The sequence below is a fragment of the Ranitomeya imitator genome, chromosome 10, assembly GCF_032444005.1.
Source record: "Ranitomeya imitator isolate aRanImi1 chromosome 10, aRanImi1.pri, whole genome shotgun sequence".
Taxonomy (NCBI): Eukaryota; Metazoa; Chordata; class Amphibia; order Anura; family Dendrobatidae; genus Ranitomeya; species Ranitomeya imitator.
Genome location: NC_091291.1, coordinates 21,135,535 through 21,157,510, shown reverse-complemented (window position 1 = coordinate 21,157,510; position 21,976 = coordinate 21,135,535). Strand labels below are relative to the sequence as shown.

Genomic DNA, 21,976 nt, shown 5'->3' with positions numbered 1-21,976 from the left:
TTAGAGCCTTCAAACAAGAGCAGGATTTATTAACAGATGCATAAATCTTACAAACCAAAAAGTTTTGTTGCTCAGTTAAATTTTTATAAATTTTAAACATAAAAGTGTGGGTCAATTATTATTCAACCCCTAGGTTTAATATTTTGTGGAATAACCTTTGTTTGCAATTACAGCTAATAATTGTCTTTTATAAGACCTGATCAGGCCGGCACAGGTCTCTGGAGTTATCTTGGCCCACTCCTCCATGCAGATCTTCTCCAAGTTATCTAGGTTCTTTGGGTGTCTCATGTGGACTTTAATCTTGAGCTCCTTCCACAAGTTTTCAATTGGGTTAAGGTCAGGAGACTGACTAGGCCACTGCAACACCTTGATTTTTTGCCTCTTGAACCAGGCCTTGGTTTTCTTGGCTGTGTGCTTTGGGTCGTTGTCTTGTTGGAAGATGAAATGACGACCCATCTTAAGATCCTTGATGAAGGAGCGGAGGTTCTTGGCCAAAATCTAGAAGTAGGCCATGCTATCCATCTTCCCATGGATGCGGACCAGATGGCCAGGCCCCTTGGCTGAGAAACAGCCCCACAGCATGATGCTGCCACCACCATGCTTGATTGTAGGGATGGTATTCTTGGGGTCATATGCAGTGCCATCCAGTCTCCAAACGTCACGTGTGTGGTTGGCACCAAAGATCTCGATCTTGGTCTTATCAGACCAGAGAACCTTGAACCAGTCAGTCTCAGAGTCTTCCAAGTGATCATGAGCAAACTGTAGACGAGCCTTGACATGACGCTTTGAAAGTAAAGGTACCTTACGGGCTCGTCTGGAACGGAGACCATTGCGGTGGAGTACGTTACTTATGGTATTGACTGAAACCAATGTCCCCACTGCCATGAGATCTTCCCGGAGCTCCTTCCTTGTTGTCCTTGGGTTAGCCTTGACTCTTCGGACAAGCCTGGCCTCGGCACGGGAGGAAACTTTCAAAGGCTGTCCAGGCCGTGGAAGGCTAACAGTAGTTCCATAAGCCTTTCACTTCCGGATGATGCTCCCAACAGTGGAGACAGGTAGGCCCAACTCCTTGGAAAGGGTTTTGTACCCCGTGCCAGCCTTGTGACCCTCCACGATCTTGTCTCTGATGGCCTTGGAATGCTCCTTTGTCTTTCCCATGTTGACCATGTTTGAGTGCTGTTCACAAGTTTGGGGAGGGTCTTAAATAGTCAGAAAAGGCTGGAAAAAGAGATAATTAATCCAAACATGTGAAGCTCATTGTTCTTTGTGCCTGAACTACTTCTTAATACTTTAGGGGAACCAAACAGAATTCTGGTGGGTTGAGGGGTTGAATAATAAATGACCCTCTGAAAAAACTTTTCCCAATTTAAAATAAAAATAAACAAAGAAATAACATTCTTTTTTGCTGCAGTGCATTTCACACTTCCAGGCTCATCTACAGTCCAAATGTCACAATGCCAAGTTAATTCCAAATGTGTAAACCTGCTAAATCTGCAGGGGGTTGAATACTACTTGTAGGTAGGGTTGAGCGAAACGGGTCGAGATTTTTCAAAAGTCGCCGACTTTTGGCAAGGTCGGGTTTCATGAAACCCGACCCGACCCCAGTGTGGGGTCGGCCATGAAGTCGGCGATCTTTTGAATCTGGAATCGGAATTCCGATACCGATTCCCGATATGTTTAAGATATCGGGAATTGGTATCGGAATTCAGATTAAAGTGTAAAATAAAGAATTAAAATAAAAAATATCGCAATACTTACCCTCTGACGCGCCCTGGTACTAACCGGCAGCCTTCCTCCTTCGAATCCGCGCTTCTAGGACCTTGCCGTGACGTCGCGGTGACGTCGCGGCTTGTGATTGGTCGCGCGGCCGCCCATGTGACCGCTCGCGCAGCCAATCAGAAGCCGTGACGTCACCGAAGGTCCTTCAAGCGCTGATTCTTAGGAAGGAAGGCTGTCGGAAGGAAGCAGGGCGCTTCCGAGGGTGAGTATATTCCTATTAGGTATATACTCACCCTCGGAAGCGCCCTGCTTCCTTCCGACAGCCTTCCTTCCTAAGAACCAGCGCTTGAAGGACCTTCGGTGACGTCACGGCTTCTGATTGGTCGCGCGGCCGCCCATGTGACCGCTCGCGCGGCCAATCAGAAGCCGTGACGTCACCGAAGGTCCTTCAAGCGCTGATTCTTAGGAAGGAAGGCTGTCGGAAGGAAGCAGGGCGCTTCCGAGGGTGAGTATATTCCTATTAGGTATTAGGTATTAGTATATTCCTATTAGGTATATACTCACCCTCGGAAGCGCCCTGCTTCCTTCCGACAGCCTTCCTTCCTAAGAATCAGCGCTTGAAGGACCTTCGGTGACGTCACGGCTTATGATTGGCCGCGCGAGCGGTCACATGGGCGGCCGCGCGACCAATCACAAGCCGCGACGTCACCGCGACGTCACGGCAAGGTCCTAGAAGCGCGGATTCGAAGGAGGAAGGCTGCCGGTTAGTACCAGGGCGCGTCAGAGGGTAAGTATTGCGATATTTTTTATTTTAATTCTTTATTTTACACTTTAATATGGATCGCAGGGCCTGAAGGAGAGTTTCCTCTCCTTCAGACCCTGGGAACCATGGAAACCCAATGCACTGCATTGGGTTTCGGGTTTCGGCCGACCCCGACTTTTTTATAGGATCGGCCGATTTCACTCGACCCGACTTTTGAAAAAGTCGGGTTTCGTGAAACCTGACTCGATCCTATAAAAGTAAAGGTCGCTCATCCCTACTTGTAGGCACTGTAAGTAGCGGCTGAATTTCTGCTTTCATTTCTACTTTGCTGATTTGCAGTCAGAGCTTCCAGCAGTGATATCGAGACCATCTCTGTGTCAAATAAGGAACACAGCCCTGCAACCATTAAAGCCTGAAGGGTAAGTAAACTTTTTACATACAATTTTGCTTTGTAAAGTTATGAATTTTTAAAATATACTCCATTATTTAGTTTGCTTCCTTCTTTCCCAAAAATCATGTTTAAAGTGCTGTTTTAGATGCCTGGTTCATGCTCTTTTAGAAGCTGCTTTGAACTGCTGCTCTAACAAGAATTAGTGCTCAAATGCCAGTTACAACTGCTTCCCTGGATAACCATATGAGGGAGGGGAGCAGAGGAGATTTCATAGGGACATTGTTTGGAAAGTGTGTTTTAATATTCATTCTTGGTAGAGCAAAAGCTCCAAGCAGCTTCTAAAGGAGCATGACCTAGGCAGTTAAAGCAGCACTTTCATCATAGTGTTTGATAGGGAAGGAAGCAAAATAAGGTAATGAAACATATTATAAAAAGCAATACATTTGCAAAGACTGATAAATAATTAAATAAAAAATGTTTTCTTTATTCTTTAATGCAATTGTATACAATGAAAAACGGTGCATGTGGGCTGTCCCCTCCATGCCAACATACTCACCACTCCATCTACATGGTGAGCTCCCTGTCTCCTGCTTCCTGTGCATGCAGCACAGGCACGCCTCATGCGTTAATGCTTCCCTGGTCTTAAAAGGGCAGCACATGCACTTCGAAAAATGCCCCCAACCAATAGCTGGGAAGCATTCTTTATAAAAGGCAGGTGCCTGAGCCACCCCTGTACTTTCCCTACATTAGTTGTGTGTACCCTGAAACTGCTCCAGTGGTGTCTGTACCCTGAAGCCGCTCCTGTGGTGCCCGTACCCTGAAGCCGCTCCTGTGGTGCCCGTACCCTGAAGCCGCTCCTGTGGTGCCAGGTACCCTGTTTTAATCTTGTGTAGTCAGTTATGTTATCCTGAACCTGTTCATGTAATCTTTTATACTGCATATGTAACCCTGAAGCCACTCCTGTGGTGCTTGTACCCTGAAGCTGCTCCGCTGGTACCTGTACCCTAATGCCACTCCAGCGGTGCCTGTACCCTGAACCTGAAGCCACTCCAGTGGTGCCTGTACCCTGAAGCCTCTCCTGTGGTGCCTGTACCCTGAAGCCGCTCCTGTAGTGCCCGTACCCTGAAGCCTCTCCTGTGGTGCCTGTACCCTGGAGTCGCTCCTGTGGTGCCTGTACCCTGGAGTCGCTCCTGTGGTACCTGTACCCTGAAGCCGCTCCTGTGGTACCTCTACCCTGAAGCCGCTCCTGTGGTGCCTGTACCCTGAAGCCGCTCCTGTGGTGCCCGTACCCTGAAGCCTCTCCTGTGGTGCCCATACCCTGGAGTCGCTCCTGTGGTGCCTGTACCCTGGAGTCGCTCCTGTGGTACCTGTACCCTGAAGCTGCTCCTGTGGTACCTGTACCCTGAAGCCGCTCCTGTGGTGCCTGTACCCTGAAGCTGCTCCTGTGTTGCCCGTACCCTGAAGCCGCTCCTGTGGTGCCTGTACCCTGAAGCCGCTCCAGCAGTGCCTGTACCCTGAAGCCGCCCCTGTGGTGCCTGTACCCTGAAGTCGCTCCTGTGGTGCCTGTACCCTGAAGCCACTCCTGTGGTACCTGTACCCTGAAGCCGCTCCTGTGGTACCTGTACCCTGAAGCCGCTCCTGTGGTGCCCGTACCATGAAGCTGCTCCTGTGGTGCCTGTACCCTGAAGTCGCTCCTGTGGTGCCTGTACCCTGAAGCTGCTCCTGTGGTGCCTGTACCCTGAAGCCACTCCAGCGGTGCCTGTACCCTGAACCTGAAGCCGCTCCAGTGGTGCCTGTACCCTGAAACTGCTCCAGTGGTGTCTGTACCCTGAAGCCGCTCCTGTGGTGCCTGTACCCTGAAGCTGCTCCTGTGGTGCCTGTACCCTGAAGCCACTCCAGCGGTGCCTGTACCCTGAACCTGAAGCCGCTCCAGTGGTGCCTGTACCCTGAAACTGCTCCAGTGGTGTCTGTACCCTGAAGCCGCTCCTGTGGTGCCCGTACCCTGAAGCCGCTCCTGTGGTGCCCGTACCCTGAAGCCGCTCCTGTGGTGCCTGTACCCTGAAGCCGCTCCTGTGGTACCAGTACCCTGAAGCCGCTCCTGTGGTGCCCGTACCCTGAAGCCGCTCCTGTGGTGCCTGTACTCTGAAGCCGCTCCTGTGGTGCTTGTACCCTGAAGCCGCTCCTGTGGTGCCTGTACCCTGAAGCCGCTCCTGTGATACCTGTACCCTGAAGCCGCTCCGGTGGTACCTGTACCCTCAGACTGCACTGGCAGTACCTGAACTCTAAAGCTGGACCTGTGGTACCTGAACCTGAATCAGCTCCAGAATCCCATGTGGTCTGAACCTGTACCTATTCCAGTATTTCATGTTGGCCAGACTTTTATACCAGTATCCAAATCCTGTCTATCAGAGACTCAGAGTCCATGACCGTGGTCCTGTTGGGTCAGCAGATGCAGTACTGGGGTCTGCCTAGCAGTGGATACCAGCAGCTCAAGCTTGAGTCCACCATCAGAGGCTCTAGTGAACACCAGGTAGCCACTTAGCTATGACCCCCCCCCGCCCCCCCCAGATAAGCCTGGCCTTGAGGCAAAGTGGATCTATGAACCACGTGCATCACCTGCGTGTGTGACAGCATTGGATACAATCCCCTGAAAATAGCTCAGTAGACAGTACAGGCAAAGATACAGTATTTTGGTTTTGAGCCCCATTTCTGAAAGGGCCCCTGTTCAGCTGCCCAGGTTGCCCATGTGTCTGGTTTACTCCTGTAAGAGCGTGTTGCCTTACTGCTTAGCTCTATAGTTAAAAATGGCTCATTTTCAGTGTCATCACAACTGCTTGGAGGACACGTATAGGATAAATATCTCCCTCAAAGGGTTGCAAAATTATGGTTTTTTTTAAAGCTGGTCATCTGTCAGCAGATATCTGTGGATACATCGGCCAAGAAAAAAGTTACCAAGCGCACATCATAATGGAAGGGCAGCTATGAAGCTAAAAAGAAGAGAACAAACTGCTGCTAAAGTAGTGGAAAACTCTAAAAAAAACAACCCGTTGGTCACAGAGCGCTTCTACCTCTCCTCGCGCTATTACGGCTTGTGTCCTCGTGTGGCTGCACTTTGCATGATAATAATCTGCACCTTTTACTTTCGTATTTACTTGTTGCAGTCACGTATTGTGGCTTCAGCTGCTACAAAACCACATCTATAAAAAGGTGCGAAACTAAAGGATGAAAGATACAACGTGTACAGTATATAGTGAACGTCGCACAGAATATATCATTGTCACAGGGACTCATCATAGAGGCTAAGAATGATATAACCAAACTGCACAGAGAAGATTGTACCAAGCCCGGATCATCCTCACTGCTGGAAGGTAAAGTCCGCAAGTACTCAGAAAGTGCTGATAGTGACGTGATAGATATGAGACTGGTGGAAGAGAGATGATAGATTATAGATAGAGAGATAATAGATAGAGAGATAATAGATAGAGAGATAATAGATAGATAGATAATAGATAATAGATAGATAGATAGATAATAGATAATAGATAGATAATAGATAGATAGATAATAGATAGAGAGATAATAGATAGAGAGATAATAGATAGAGAGATAATAGATAGATAGATAATAGATAATAGATAGATAGATAATAGATAATAGATAGATAATAGATAGAGAGATAATAGATAGATAATAGATAGATAATAGATAGATAGATAATAGATAGATAGATAATAGATAGATAATAGATAGATAGATAATAGATAGATAGATAGATAATAGATAATAGATAGATAGATAGATAATAGATAGATAGATAATAGATAGATAGATAATAGATAGATAATAGATAGATAGATAATAGATAGATAGATAGATAATAGATAATAGATAGATAGATAATAGATAGATAGATAATAGATAGATAGATAGATAGATAGATAGATAGATAGATAATAAATAGATAGATAATAGATAGATAGATAGATAGATAATAGATAGAGAGATAATAGATAGATAATAGATAGATAATAGATAATAGATAGATAATAGATAGATAATAGATAGATAGATAGATAGATAGATAGATAGATAGATAGATAGATAATAGATAATAGATAGAGAGATAATAGATAGATAATAGATAGATAATAGATAATAGATAGATAATAGATAAATAGATAGATAGATGATAGATAGATAATAGATAGATAGATAGATATTAGATAGATAATAGATAGATAATAGATAGATAGATATTAGATAGATAGATAATAGATAAATGATAGATAGATAATAGATAGATAATAGATAGATAGATAAATAATAGATAGATAGATAATAGATAGATAGATAGATAGATAGAGAGATAATAGATAGATAATAGATAGATAATAGATAATAGATAGATAATAGATAATAGATAGATAATAGATAGATAGATAGATAGATGATAGATAGATAGATAATAAATAATAGATTGAGAGATAATAGATAGATAATAGATAGATAATAGATAGATAATAGATAATAGATAGATAATAGATAAATAGATAGATAGATAGATGATAGATAATAGATAGATAGATAGATATTAGATAGATAATAGATAGATATTAGATAGATAGATAATAGATAGATGATAGATAGATAGATAGATAATAGATAGATAATAGATAGATAGATAAATAATAGATAGATAGATAGATAATAGATAGATAGATAGATAGAGAGATAATAGATAGATAATAGATAGATAGATAGATAGATAGATAGATAATAGATAGATATTAGATAGATAGATAGATAGATAGATGATAGATAGATAATAGATAATAGATAGATAGATAGATAATAGATAGATAGAGAGAGAGAGATAATAGATAGATAATAGATAGATAGATAATAGATAGAGAGATAATAGATAGAGAGATAATAGATAGATAATAGATAGATAATAGATAGATAGATAAATAATAGATAGATAGATAGATAATAGATAGATAGAGAGATAATAGATAGATAATAGATAGATAGATACATAGATAGATAATAGATAGATATTAGATAGATAGATAGATAGATAGATAGATAGATAGATAGATGATAGATAGATGATAGATAGATAATAGATAGATAGATAGATAGATAGATAATAGATAGATAGATAATAGATAGATAGATAGATAGATAGATAGATAGATAGATAGAGAGAGATAATAGATAGATAATAGATAGATAGATAATAGATAGAGAGATAATAGATAGATAGATAGATAGATAGATAGATAGATAGATAATAGATAGATAGATAGATATTAGATAGATAATAGATAGATAGATAGATAATAGAGAGATACAGTAATAGATAGATAGATAGATGATAGATAGATAATAGATAGATAGATAGATAATAGATAGATAATAGATAGATAGATAATAGAGAGATACAGTAATAGATAGATAGATAGATGATAGATAGATAATAGAGAGATATCAGATAATAGATGATAGATAGATAGATAATAGATGATAGATAGATAGATAACAAATAGATATATAATAGATAGATAATAGATAGATAGATAATAGATAATAGAAAGATAATAGATAGATAGAGAGATATCAGATAATAGATAGATAGATAATTAATAGATAATAGATAGATAGATAGATAATAGATAGATAGATAATAGATAGATAATAGATAATAGATAGATAGATAATAGATAATAGATAGATAGATAGATAGATAGATAATAGATAGATGATAGATAGATAATAGATAAATAACAGATAATAGATAGATAATAGATACATAATAGATAGATAATAGATAGATAATAGATAGATAATAGATAGATAGATAATAGATAGAAAATAGATAGATGATAGATAGATGATAGATATAGATAATAGATGATAGACAGATAATAGATTATATAACATATATTGATAATAGATATACAGAGAATAGATAGATACTTAGTATTCTAATAACTGTGATCGCTCCTGTGTTGGCAGGGAAGGTGCAGGGTGCCCTGGTCTGATCCTGCTGGTAATACATTTATTTCTATATTATAAGCATATCACTCCATATTCCAAGGAAAACACAGTTAGAAGAGATGAGTAGGAGGACAATGAATGGATACAAGGTCGCCATACATCCATTTCATTAGAGCAGCTCCAACATCTATTTTATAATCCATTATTAGTCCAGAGCTATGCTATGTAAATTACAGTGCGCATTAAAAAAAATATTATAAAATATGTTAAACTTATGTTACCTATGTAATTCATTGTCTTTTAATGTATATTACATAAACTGTTATGCAACATTTAAAATCTAATCTTTATTTTTTAAAGGACATTGGCATCGGGTTAGAAGTGTTCAATATTTGCTCTTATTTTATTCCAGCTGCTCCTCTGAGTATTATGGTTTTTGATTTTTTTTTAAATCCGCTATATAATTTCAGAGGTGTGGGGCTTTTTATTTAGTGCTATTTTTTAATGCATCTAGTAGGTGGGTGTGACTCAAAGAATAATAAAGCTCAGCAGCCTAAAGACACGCCCCTGAGGATCCTGTGAGGCACACGCCTTGGTAAAGATCATAAAAATTAGCAATAGATAAAAACGCCCATGTCTCTGAAACCATATGGAAGATTAAAAACAAACACAATCCCAAATGTTCAGGGGAGGAGAAGGAATAACAGAAGAAACAAAAAGCTGCCCACTTTAGACCTGTCTCTTTAAAGAGGTGTACAATTTGTGATTCCTGGGATTCTGCCTTTTTGGACCCCAACGATCAGCCCAACTAAGAGGAACCAGAAATTGATGGAGTGCTTCAGGTTTCGGCTGGGAACTGGGCAGGAGTACAGTAAAAGACATAGTGGGATGAGCACTCGTTGGGGCTCTGTTGTCACTTTATTTAGCTTTTCAGTGAGGATCCTAGGGGGAAGGCTAATGGAAAAACGTTATCAAATGGGAAAAATACTGTGCCAGCACGATGACAGCATCGGTTCTCTGTTAGTGGCCAAGAGATCTGTCAGTTTTTGCCTGATCTAGCTTAAAAAGGTTTAGGGGGAGTTTAAAACATTTTTGGACTACTTTGAGAACCCCCAATATCCCTACCTTCCAACAGAAGGATTCAGAGCTTGCATGTGTCTGAGCTGCAGCTCTATTCATGCTTGGATTACTAATGAAGGATCCATGGAGGTCCAATGTTTCCTCATTCAACATATTGGTAAGAAGTCTGGTGGTGAAGCCTCTATGGATCACACCTAAATGCCCTAGAAGAGACGTATTTGGTCCATCAAGTGGTCACCACACTTAAAATAACAACCTATTACTAGACCTAATACTAAAAGTGGGGCTGAATCCACACAGATACTTATTCATAGGGTCTTAAGTGAGGGTGATCAATGAGTAGAACAAGTGGTCACGAGAGGTGGTGAGTTCTCCTTCAATGGAAGTCTTCAAACAGAGGCCGGACAGACATATTAACTGAACTGGATGGACAAATGTCTTTTTTCGGCCTTACTAACTATGTTACTAGTAACATAGTAACATAGTTAGTAAGGCCGAAAAAAGACATTTGTCCATCCAGTTCAGCCTATATTCCATCATAATAAATCCCCAGATCTACGTCCTTCTACAGAACCTAATTGTATGATACAATATTGTTCTGCTCCAGGAAGACATCCAGGCCTCTCTTGAACCCCTCGACTGAGTTCGCCATCACCACCTCCTCAGGCAAGCAATTCCAGATTCTCACTGCCCTAACAGTAAAGAATCCTCTTCTATGTTGGTGGAAAAACCTTCTCTCCTCCAAACACAAAGAATGCCCCCTTGTGCCCGTCACCTTCCTTGGTATAAACAGATCCTCAGCGAGATATTTGTATTGTTCCCTTATATACTTATACATGGTTATTAGATCGCCCCTCAGTCGTCTTTTTTCTAGACTAAATAATCCTAATTTCGCTAATCTATCTGGGTATTGTAGTTCTCCCATCCCCATTATTAATTTTGTTGCCCTCCTTTGTACTCTCTCTAGTTCCATTATATCCTTCCTGAGCACCGGTGCCCAAAACTAGACACAGTACTCCATGTGCGGTCTAACTAGGGATTTGTACAGAGGCAGTATAATGCTCTCATCATGTGTATCCAGACCTCTTTTAATGCACCCCATGATCCTGTTTGCCTTGGCAGCTGCTGCCTGGCACTGGCTGCTCCAGGTAAGTTTATCATTAACTAGGATCCCCAAGTCCTTCTCCCTGTCAGATTTACCCAGTGGTTTCCCATTCAGTGTGTAATGGTGATATTGATTCCTTCTTCCCATGTGTATAACCTTACAGACATCTGTCTGAGATGGCTTATTGAATCCTGCATTGATCAGGGGGTTGGGCCAGATGACCCAGGAGGTCCCTTCCAACTCTAACATTCTATGATTCTAAGTCCTTACTCAATGGAGCATCCGGGGTCTGTACCCCACTCCTGGTATGAGTTTTGGCTTCCACCAGGATTGCCACTTGGTTTAGGTATTGGACTTCAGATCTAATGGATGTTTTATCCGCATTGGTTCTTACCCCACTCCTGGTATAACCCTATTACCAGAGTCTAGAGAAGCTTATCTCATGGTACGATTGTGATAACTATTCTATGACCGCATGTACTGACTTGATTTATTGTATGACTGGAAACAGATACATAAATATTAGAATTGTGCAAAGAGACGAGTATTTACTGCCAGTATCAGACCACAATAAGCTTTCACTTCAACCCATGTCTCAGCATTGTTCTTACTGTTCTGCAAACAGGGTGTTCAAATGACACAATGGAAAGCGATGTGATCACTATGAGAACTTATCAAATATTTCATATTTTAGGATGGTCGGGTAATAAAAAGTCAACAGTATACATAGGTTCTTTGCACAGGAGAGACAAAAGGTAGCCGGAGTAGGAGGCCATGTTGGATCTCATTGATGGATGCAACTTAAAACAACACTTTGTCTGGTGTAGAAACGATAATTTCATATACCCAGTTAGGGAATCAATGAACGGTCATGGCACTGGTTTCTGTAAACATGTAATCCTTTATGTTTTCTATGGAGGCGAAGCAGGTAAACTGAGCTTCCAGCAGAAATTACATCTAAAAGTTAAGGGTTATTGTAATTAAAAAATCATCCTGTGAGGAGCTTCGGGCTAATGGCCAAAGTGGACATTCCCTTCAAGGTCAACTTTGTCTTCCTTATTGAGGGAGTAACCAGAACATCTTCTGCTTTATAAAGTGTTCTTACTTGCAAAAGTACAGTAGAATTTAGTACAAAATCAAGCATGTATTTGCTTGAGTTAAGTGAATGGAGAAGCTCCGGAGAAGAGTCAAGTTCGCCACGTCCTTCCTAATCTGTTTGACTGACATTTCTGAGTATACCTCATGTCAAGTTCTCGTGTGGCAAGCTGGTGGCTTAGTCTACAGATGAAGCAAGGACAGGTACACCAAGCCAGCCTGACTGTGCATGCAATGGAACTAGAAGACAACTGCACATGCGTGGACTTGAAGTAGCGCAAACTCTCCAATGTTGGGCAGGTTTGGGTCATGGTCAGCTTGACTCTTCGATCGAGAGCCTTCACTTACGGCTCATGAGCGGGTGAAATGTTTTTACAAAATGCAAGGCATCCTATAAAATGCTGAAAGGTTATTGTAACATACAGTACAGTGGTGGTGGAGGTGTAGAGAAACTTTCTTTTAGCTTTCCTTAGAACTCAAATGCATAATGTTTTTCTTTTTTGTTTCTTTAGGATTTTGTTCACAATGATGGGAAATTTCTCCAATAACAACACAATCAACGAGGAAAACTTCAAAGTATTTTCAACCTCAAGCATCATCTGTCTACCATTTCTTCTGATCACGTTCCTCTTTGGATTGGTCATCAACGCTCTCCATCTCTGGATCTTGTGCTTTAGGATGAGAAGAAACCTCAACATCATCTGGTTTTCCCACCTCATTCTCTGCAATTTAATCTTCATTTTCATCATACCTTTTTTGGCTGTTATGCTTTTGTACAGTCCTCACTGGGTTCTAGGAGAATTCATGTGTAAATTCTTAAATTTCCTTTTGTCCCTCAGTATGTACGGATCTGTATTCTTCCTCACCATCATCAGCGTTGACCGGTACTGGTTGGTTTTTCACCCTCATTTTTACAGGAAACACATGCACGCTCACAAATCTTCAGTGATCTGCCTTTTACTTTGGGGTTTAGCTTTTTTATGTGGTTCTCCATATCTTGCCTTTCGACGGGTGCGTCATGAAAAGAACATAACCATTTGTTACAATGACTACGCCCTCACTGGTAAACAAGACTTAGTATATGAAACCAAGGTCAAATGGATCATGCTATTCCTTCGACTGTTGGGAGGATTCTTCATCCCTTTAGTTATTATCACTATATGCTACCTTAAAATTGCCTTCAAGATTAAAAAAGAAAACTTCACAAAATCCAAGAAGCCTTATAAAATAATAACAGTTGCTATAATATCTTTCTTTATCTCTTGGACGCCCTATCACTTGTCGTATGGAATGAGCATCGAGAAGGGATCGTTCGGAAAGACAACCCTACAAGCTCTAAAGGTCTTTGCCACCATATCGGCTTGCTTTAACGCCTGTTTCACTCCAATCCTATATCTTTTCATTGTGGAAAAGTTTAAAAATATCTTCAAGAAGTCTATAGTGTCCATCTTCCAGGCGGTGTTAAATGATGCTTTCCTCAAGAGTACAGACAATAGATCGGAGCCATGCTCTATGTCGGTTAGAAAGTGCGAGTCTAACGAAAATACCCTCTAAGGCAACTCTTAGTTGAAAGAGTCCACCAGGTTCAGAGAATCTTTACCATAAAGCTTTCTATTGATGCTATGGGGGCAATTAATGAAAGCATCCTAATAAAGAAAAACCTTCAGCCAATTAGAGCACGGATGTCATAAAATGAAAGCTGGCCTATGATTGGGCAAGAAAATCAGTTAATCTTTAAGACTGCTTACATAATACCGCCCCTATAGTTTCAGGATATATTAAAAAGGAATCAAAATAAAATTTTGGACCTTAATACTACATAAAATTAAAAAGTGACCATATATTTTAAGACATAGATTAACGCTGTATAATATGCATATGGAATAGCTTATATTCGTAAATTGGTTTATTACGTGTTAAAGGATAAAAGGGTTCACCAGTCTCGAAAGTCCCAGTCTTTTTTACCTCCCAAACTTTATCACTGGGGAATCCTATTATATTCACTGAAAGGGCAGCTATAAGAAGAATTTAGTATTAATACCCAGCTAAAGGAATCAGGAAACTATTACCATTTGTAATGATAAGTTTTGTAAAAACTCACATCAGTAAGTTGTACTGAACACAGACGTATGTTACACTGCAGGTCTCCTCACAGTGGGAAAGTCAACACTGCTCCCATTACATTTATAGAACTCAAGAAGTGGGAGATCTATAGTATACATTACATAGGAGACAGTGAGACTGCTGTATACATCACATCTGAAACGCTGGGACTGCTGTATAGATTTCACATAGGAGACGAAGAGACTGTTGTATATATCACATCTGAGACACTGGGACTGCTGTATACATATCACATAGAAGACACTGAGACTGTTGTATATACATCACATAGGAGACACCGTGGCTGAAGTATATATATCACATAGCATACACTGGGACTGGAGTATATACACCACAGGAGATGCTGGGACAGTGGCATAGACATCACAGGAGATATGGAGCTGCAGTATAGACATCACTAGAGCGACCTGAGGCTGCTGTATACAGCTCTGGCAAAAAATAAGAGACCACTGCAAAATTTTCAGTTTGTCTGATTTTTCTCTTAATAGGTATATTATTGAGTAAAATGTCAATTGTTATTTTATTCCATAAACTACTGACAACAGGTCTTCGAAGTTCCAAGCAATAAATTTTGTATTTATTTTCTGAAAATGAGAAATGGTCAAAATAACAAAAAAATGCTTTGCTTGCAGACCTTAAATAATGCAAAAAAAAAGTTCATAATCATTTAGAAACAACAATACTAATGTTTTATCTCAGGAAGAGTTCAGAAATCAATATTTTGTGGAATAACCATGATTTTTAATCACAGCATTCATGCGTCTTGGCAGCTTTCCACCAGTCTTTCACGCTGCTTCTGGGTGACCTTATGCCACTCCTGGTACAAAAATGTAAGCAGTTCTTCTTTGTTTGATGGCTTGTGACTATCCATCATCCTCTTGATTACATTCCAGAGGTTTTCAACGGGGTTCCGGTCTGGAGATTGGGCGGCCATGACAGGGATTTGATGTGGTGGTCCTTCATCCACACTTTCATTGACCTAGCTCTGTGGCATCCCGCATTGTCCTGCTGGAAAAACCTGTCCTCAGAGTTGGGGAACATTGCCTGATCAGAAGAAATCAACAGTTTTTCCAGGATAACCTTGTATGCGGCTTGATTCATACGTCCTTCGCAAAGAACAACCTGCCCAATTCCAGCCTTGCTGAGGCCTCCCCAGATCAACACCTGGTCATCTAATGGTTAGACGGAGACCTGGAAAGGCGTACAAGCCACAGTGCCTTGCACCCATTGGGAAATTTGATGGAGGATCGGTGATGACATTTTATGACAACACAATTTAGCACATTCCTCGAATATCTGGTTTTCTATAGGTCTGTTCTCCATTCTTCTAACATTGCACCTTGTTATAATACAAAAGCAATGCAGCTTTTAGGGGTAACAGAGCAAACCCAAATAATCCTCTTAATCAAAATATCTATTTAGTACCTATGTTTAAAAAAAAACAGTCAGTTGCAAATTTTACTGGGTTTCTATGTTCTGTGACCTGGAATCATGTTGATAATCTGCGTCGGAAGCTCGGGGCGCTTGGTTGAACAGTAACTACATGGAATAAATGGAGGAAATGCAAACGTGAAGGCTGATTAACTACTGCTCTACATAAATATTAATGTCCACTGGGCACCGAATCGCTGTTCTATTTACCATAACAGGTGCGCGATTTCCCAGAAGAAAAAAAATAATATTCACCGTTTGTCAGAATGATGCAGCATGAGTAAATGTGAGTTCTTTATCACGATTCCCAACTTAGAGGTAAGAGCAAATTATGAAGACAAGAAAATATATTCTTATTTCCTCTTGAAAAGGACACTCCAGATGAAGATGCCCCTTTAATAGCGCCACCCTGCAGATCAGACTCATGCAGATCCTGAATCTTCCGTTGAATGAAGGGGCTCTATAGGGTCCAAAAATAAATAACTCATCATCAAGATTTCTCTCGCGTATCACCCCTACTCTGGAACCCTCTACCACAACACATCAGACTCTCGCCTACCATCGAAACCTTCAAAAAGAACCTGAAGACCCACCTCTTCCGACAAGCCTACAACCTGCAGTAACCACCGATCTACCAAACCGCTGCATGACCAGCTCTATCCTCACCTACTGTATTCTCACCCATCCCTTGTAGATTGTGAGCCCTCGCGGGCAGGGTCCTCTCACCTACTGTATCCTCACCCATCCCTTGTAGATTGTGAGCCTTCGCGGGCAGGATCCTCTCTCCTCCTGTACCAGTTGTGACTTGTATTGTTCAAGATTATTGTACTTGTTTTTATTATGTATACCCCTCCTCACATGTACAGCTCCATGGAATAAATGGCGCTATAACAATAAATAATAATAATAAAGTGGACTCGTGCTTCTCTAACCTACCAGAAAAGGATGAGTGATATCATGATGCCAGCACGAGTGTCATTTCGAGTAAGGGTCCTCCATTAGAGGGAAAGTCAGTTTCTCTTCAGTTGATGTAAAGAAACATGTGTAGAGATGAGGGAACCCAAAATTAAAAGTTCAGGATTCGTAACGGACAGTTCGCGTCCAGTGCTAAACTCCGAACATGAACTTCTGACGGAATTCCTTTTTAATGTTCGGAGTTCCGAGGGAAGTTGAGAGAGATAGAATTGTCCAGCTCACAAATTTGGGTCCCCATTTTTTTCAATGCGGTCTGGGTTCTGGCTCAGTTCTTTAGAATAAGGTTCGATTCGAGTGGCAGAATCTGAATTTCTACGTGTCCGCTCATCCCTAAATATGGTCTCTAATGAATCTAGAACTATCAGCTTTTCCAAAAACTGTGATCAGTGAGGGGGTTCGACTCTCATAGAGCCCTTTCTTCCAGGAAATAGCTGTCGGTCTCAGATCATAGATCCTCTCGAATGTGAGCTTGATTTGCTATTTTCTGACTATATACCCCTTCATTATGGGATACAGGGGTGTGAAAAATGATTTCTCCCTTTCAGCTGTCCCGTATTCCTGTCTAAAATGAACAATGTGAAAAAGCATCTGCCACGTAATCTTCGTAAATGTGCATTTCAACAAAGGTAATGTTGTCGTAGACTTGTAATTACGGTACTTTGCTGTATCTTAAATTTCAACAAATCACAGATACTGAAAAAGTAAACTCTTTATTCTTATAGGAATGAAATATAGCTTTCTGTATTGTTTTTTATGATTTCCTTTATAAGAAGTCATGAAGCAGTGAGTGAACTGTAGAATTATCCACCCATCACCGTGAAGGATCTCGCAAACTGAACCATTGCCGTTCCCATGAAAATGGAAAGAAAGCATAATATCATTAATCCCTTAAATCCTAAAATAAACTTTTAGCTAAATATATGAATATATTTAAAGACAAGGCTTATCCTCCCAGGGTGGAAATAGTAATTAGAACATTACCCATGGACCTCCACCACCATATCGTCTTCACATTCCCAGTCCCTCCAGTCCTTTCCAGACATCTATACCAGCATGATGTAGTAGACGTAAAGGCTTAAAAGTACTGGAATATTTTTCTGTTGCAATGGGTTAACGTTGTCCATATATTTTCCATTAAATGGGGACAACCAAAAATGTCTTATCTTGGAATTCAGCTGTCCCCCAATTGATTGAAGAAAATCTCTCCAATATTCAGAAAACTATTCAATCTGATTTATTGAATATTTCTAAGGTTGAACTTTCCACCATAGGTAAAATCATTTTGTCATGATCCGGACTGGCTTTTGAGTCCCGTCTTCCCCTTTTTCCAGTCTGGTCATGCCAAGGGATAACATTCTTATCCTCAGTCTGGACTCAGATTTGCTGTTTATCCCTGCTGTGTCTTGCAGACCATGTCAGTTATAGTTCTGCCTTCGGCATGTGTAGTTAACTCTGGTACATCCTGATTTGTCCTGCTGCGATAACTGCCTGAACCCATGTCTCTGTTTTCCCCTATCCCGGTCTTGACTCAGTGTTTCCCTTTCATGTATTTACTCCCTGGTTTTGACTCGGATTGTATCCTGACCAGCTTCTGTCTTTGGCTTATCCGCTCCTGACTGTTACTGACCTTTTGGCTTGATATTGACTCTGTGTTTGCTTATTCCCTTTGTACTGCGCGAGAGTCTAATATTTGACCCCGCTTGTTTTGACAATTCTGCTGCCACCTGGTGGCAGCTTCGCCGCTGCATTGCAAGTCTGGTCCTACTGTGTGCAGTTCTCTGTCCACTCTATTGCCACCTAGTGAAGCTTGCAATTACCTGTATTGCATCGGCCTGACACATTTCCTACAAAACAATAATACTATCCAAACTATCGTATGTACTGACAGCCATTCCAATATTTATTCCTAAAATTTGGTTTAGGAGATTACAAACTCAATTAGTAAGATTGAATGGAATAATAACGAACCTAGAGTATCTAGGTCTATATTGGTGGATGAAGATGATTCAGGGCGCTTACTTCAGATGATCCTTAACCCAATTGTGAAAATGAGGGTTGTACAGTATAGACAAAACACCATGTATCTCTCATGTTGGATCAGGTATTATTTTATTGGGTACGTGTAGCAAATAAAAAACGTAATAAAAGACAACAAAAACTTATTTAAAAAAAAAAAAAACAATGCGTTTCGCCTTTGTAGACCTTCATCGGGTGTACACTGAATTTGTCGCCGTATCCAAAGGGATTAATAATTACCCCATTTAGAAAGGATACGGTGACAAGTTCTACATTTTGCAACATTCTGCCACTGTAGAAAAATGATACGAAATGTTCCATTAGAGGAATTAACACATGTAAGAAGGGACACTTCCTCAGATATTACATTTAGTAATTAATTAATTCAAGTCAATAAAAGACTAAAAAAAAGTGAATATCCACAATGGATGTTGGACAGATCGAATAATTCGAAAAAATAGACAGGACACGTTGAAAGAAAAAACAACAGGAAAATCACACAAAGATCATATTGCGTTTGTAACACAATATAGCCCACAATTTACGGAAATTAAGAATAGTATACAAAAATAAATTCCCATATTACATCAAAATGATATGTTAAAAAATATATTGTCTCGGCCTATAAGATTTTCGGCCAAGAGACCACCATCTCTAGGAGATATTTGTCCCCGAGTTTATATAATAACAATAATATAGGAAATGAAAGAACTTGGCTCCATTCAGTGCACTTTTATAAATGTGGACATCGCACTTGTATATGCTGCAATCATGGCGAGAATACTAGGGAATTTAACTCCCCGGTTACCATTAAATCACATAAAGATAAGACATGTATTAATAGCAAAACTACTTATGTAGTATATTTATTAACTTAATTAGTAAAATCCAATATGTGGGATGTTCCACTAATCAACGAAAAGTTAGGATTAGACACCATCTATCTGATGCAGCTAATGTTAAGATGCTCAAGACATTTCTCATCACACCATAATGGAGACACCACTATGTGCAGGGTTATCGGAATAGAAAAGGTGTCTAAACCCTGCAGAGGAGGGGACCACCATAGAAAACTTTTAAATAGGGAATGGTGGTGGATCTATATGTTGCAAATAGAGCACCTTTAGGGATGAATATTAAACAGGAAATGTATACATTTCTAGATTTATTGCAGCATTTAATTTTTTAGTTTATTGTGTATATGTGTTTTATAAAAAAAATCAATATTTAGCTAATATTGTGAGTTAAATAAGTAATGTATATTTCTCAACAGGTAAAGAATACCATTGATGTGTAAGGATTTGAACCTAGCAGCTCCTGTGCACCAGTTGGCAGCTCTTACTTCTGAGCTATTCAGCTCCCTGGACAGTTCTGTGCTTATCCAAATACTTGTACCTATGTTGTTACTGATGTCTCCTCCCTGAGTTTCCGGTTGGTCACCACCCTGAGGTCCTGATTGGCTCATTCAGATTGCACACCTTAATTAAACCTGGCCTTGCTCTCAGTAACTTGTGTGATTATTGAGCTACCTGCCTTTAGTCAAGTGGCCTTCCACCTGCTATTCCTTCAAACAACACTAATGCTCCTGGTGAACGACCTCTGGCTTCCTTGACTCTGATTCCTGCTTATTCCTTCAAGCAACACTACTGCTCCTGGTAAACAACCTCTGGCTTCCTTGACTCCGATTCCTGCTTATTCCTTAAAGCAACACTACTGCTCCTGGTAAACGACCTCTGGCTTCCTTGACTACGATTCCTGCTTACTCCTTCAAGCAACATTACTGCTCCTGGTAAACAACCTCTGGCTTCCTTGACTACAATTCCTGCTCATTCCTTCAAGCAACACTACTGCTCCTGTAAACGACCTCTGGCTTCCTTGACTCTGATTCCTTCTTATTCCTTCAAACAACACTACTGCTCCTGGTAAACAACCTCTGGCTTCCTTGACTACGATTCCTGCTTATTCTTTCAAGCAACACTACTGCTCCTGGTAAACAACCTCTGGCTTCCTTGACTGCAATTCCTGCTCATTCCTTCAAGCAACACTACTGCTCCTGGTAAACGACCTCTGGCTTCCTTGACTCCGATACATTCTTATTGCTTCAAACGACACTACTGCTCCTGGTAAACGACCTCTGGCTTCCTTGACTCCGATTCCTGCTTATTCCTTCAAGCAACACTACTGCTCCTGGTAAACAACCTCTGGCTTCCTTGACTACAATTCCTGCTCATTCCTTCAAGCAACACTACTGCTCCTGGTAAACGACCTCTGGCTTCCTTGACTCCGATACCTTCTTATTGCATCAAACGACACTACTGCTCCTGGTAAACGACCTCTGGCTTCCTTGACTCCGATTCCTGCTTATTCCTTCAAGCAACACTACTGCTCCTGGTAAACAACCTCTGGCTTCTTTGACTACAATTCCTGCTCATTCCTTCAAGCAACACTACTGCTCCTGGTAACTGACCTCTGGCTTCCTTGACTACAATTCCTGCTTATTCCTTCAAGCAACACTACTGCTCCTGGTAAACGACCTCTGGCCTCCTTGACTACAATTCCTGCTTATTCCTTCAAGCAACACTACTGCTCCTGGTAAATGACCTCTGGCTTCCTTGACTCCGCTTCCTGCTTATTCCTTCAAGCAACACTACTGCTCCTGGTAAACGACCTCTGGCTTCCTTGACTACGATTCCTGCTTATTCCTTCAAGCAACACTACTGCTCCTGGTAAATGACCTCTGGCTTCCTTGACTCCGCTTCCTGCTTATTCCTTCAAGCAACACTACTGCTCCTGGTAAACGACCTCTGGCTTCCTTGACTCCGATTCCTGCTTATTCCTTCAAGCAACACTACTGCTCCTGGTAAATGACCTCTGGCTTCCTTGACTCTGATTCCTGCTTATTCCTTCAAGCAACACTACTGTTCCTGGTAAATGACCTCTGGCTTCCTTGACTCCGATTCCTGCTTACTCCTTCAAACAACATTGCTGTTCCTGTGTATCGATTCCTTGGCTATTGCAGACTATGTTACCTGCCCGGTGCTGCCTCTAGTGGTTGCAATATCACTACTCCAACCAGGTCAGTCCGTAACATAGTGATTATGTGGGAACAATCACATTACTGGGATAGGATGTGGTACTTAAGGTTGTTTTTTGCTGAGGATGGTATGCAAGGATTAAGAACCACCTGGAGTAAGGATTGGGATGTGTATTTGAAGAGTTAATATACTGAGCTGTTGGTGATAGAGCTTTGTCGGAGCAGTGTGATGTCTCATTT

The 21,976-nt window shown here is 40.8% G+C and overlaps 2 protein-coding genes across 2 annotated transcripts in view; one reads left to right on the top strand and one right to left on the bottom strand.

The window, feature by feature from the left end:
* LOC138651914 (chemerin-like receptor 1) overlaps nt 1–21,976 on the bottom strand; it is a 93,710-nt gene that overhangs the window by 5,992 nt on the left and 65,742 nt on the right. The gene's annotated exons all lie outside the window — the stretch shown is intronic.
* On the top strand, nt 6,083–16,569 carry LOC138651311 (probable G-protein coupled receptor 33). The gene is made up of 2 exons (XM_069741404.1): nt 6,083–6,241; nt 12,669–16,569. The coding sequence occupies exon 2, from the start codon at nt 12,682–12,684 to the stop codon at nt 13,708–13,710; it is 1,029 nt and encodes a 342-aa protein (XP_069597505.1). The 5' UTR covers nt 6,083–6,241; nt 12,669–12,681; the 3' UTR covers nt 13,711–16,569.

Coding starts and splice junctions, on each gene's coding strand:
- LOC138651311 (XM_069741404.1), top strand. CDS start 12,682: ATGATGGGAAATTTCTCCAATAACAACACAATCAACGAGGAAAACTTC.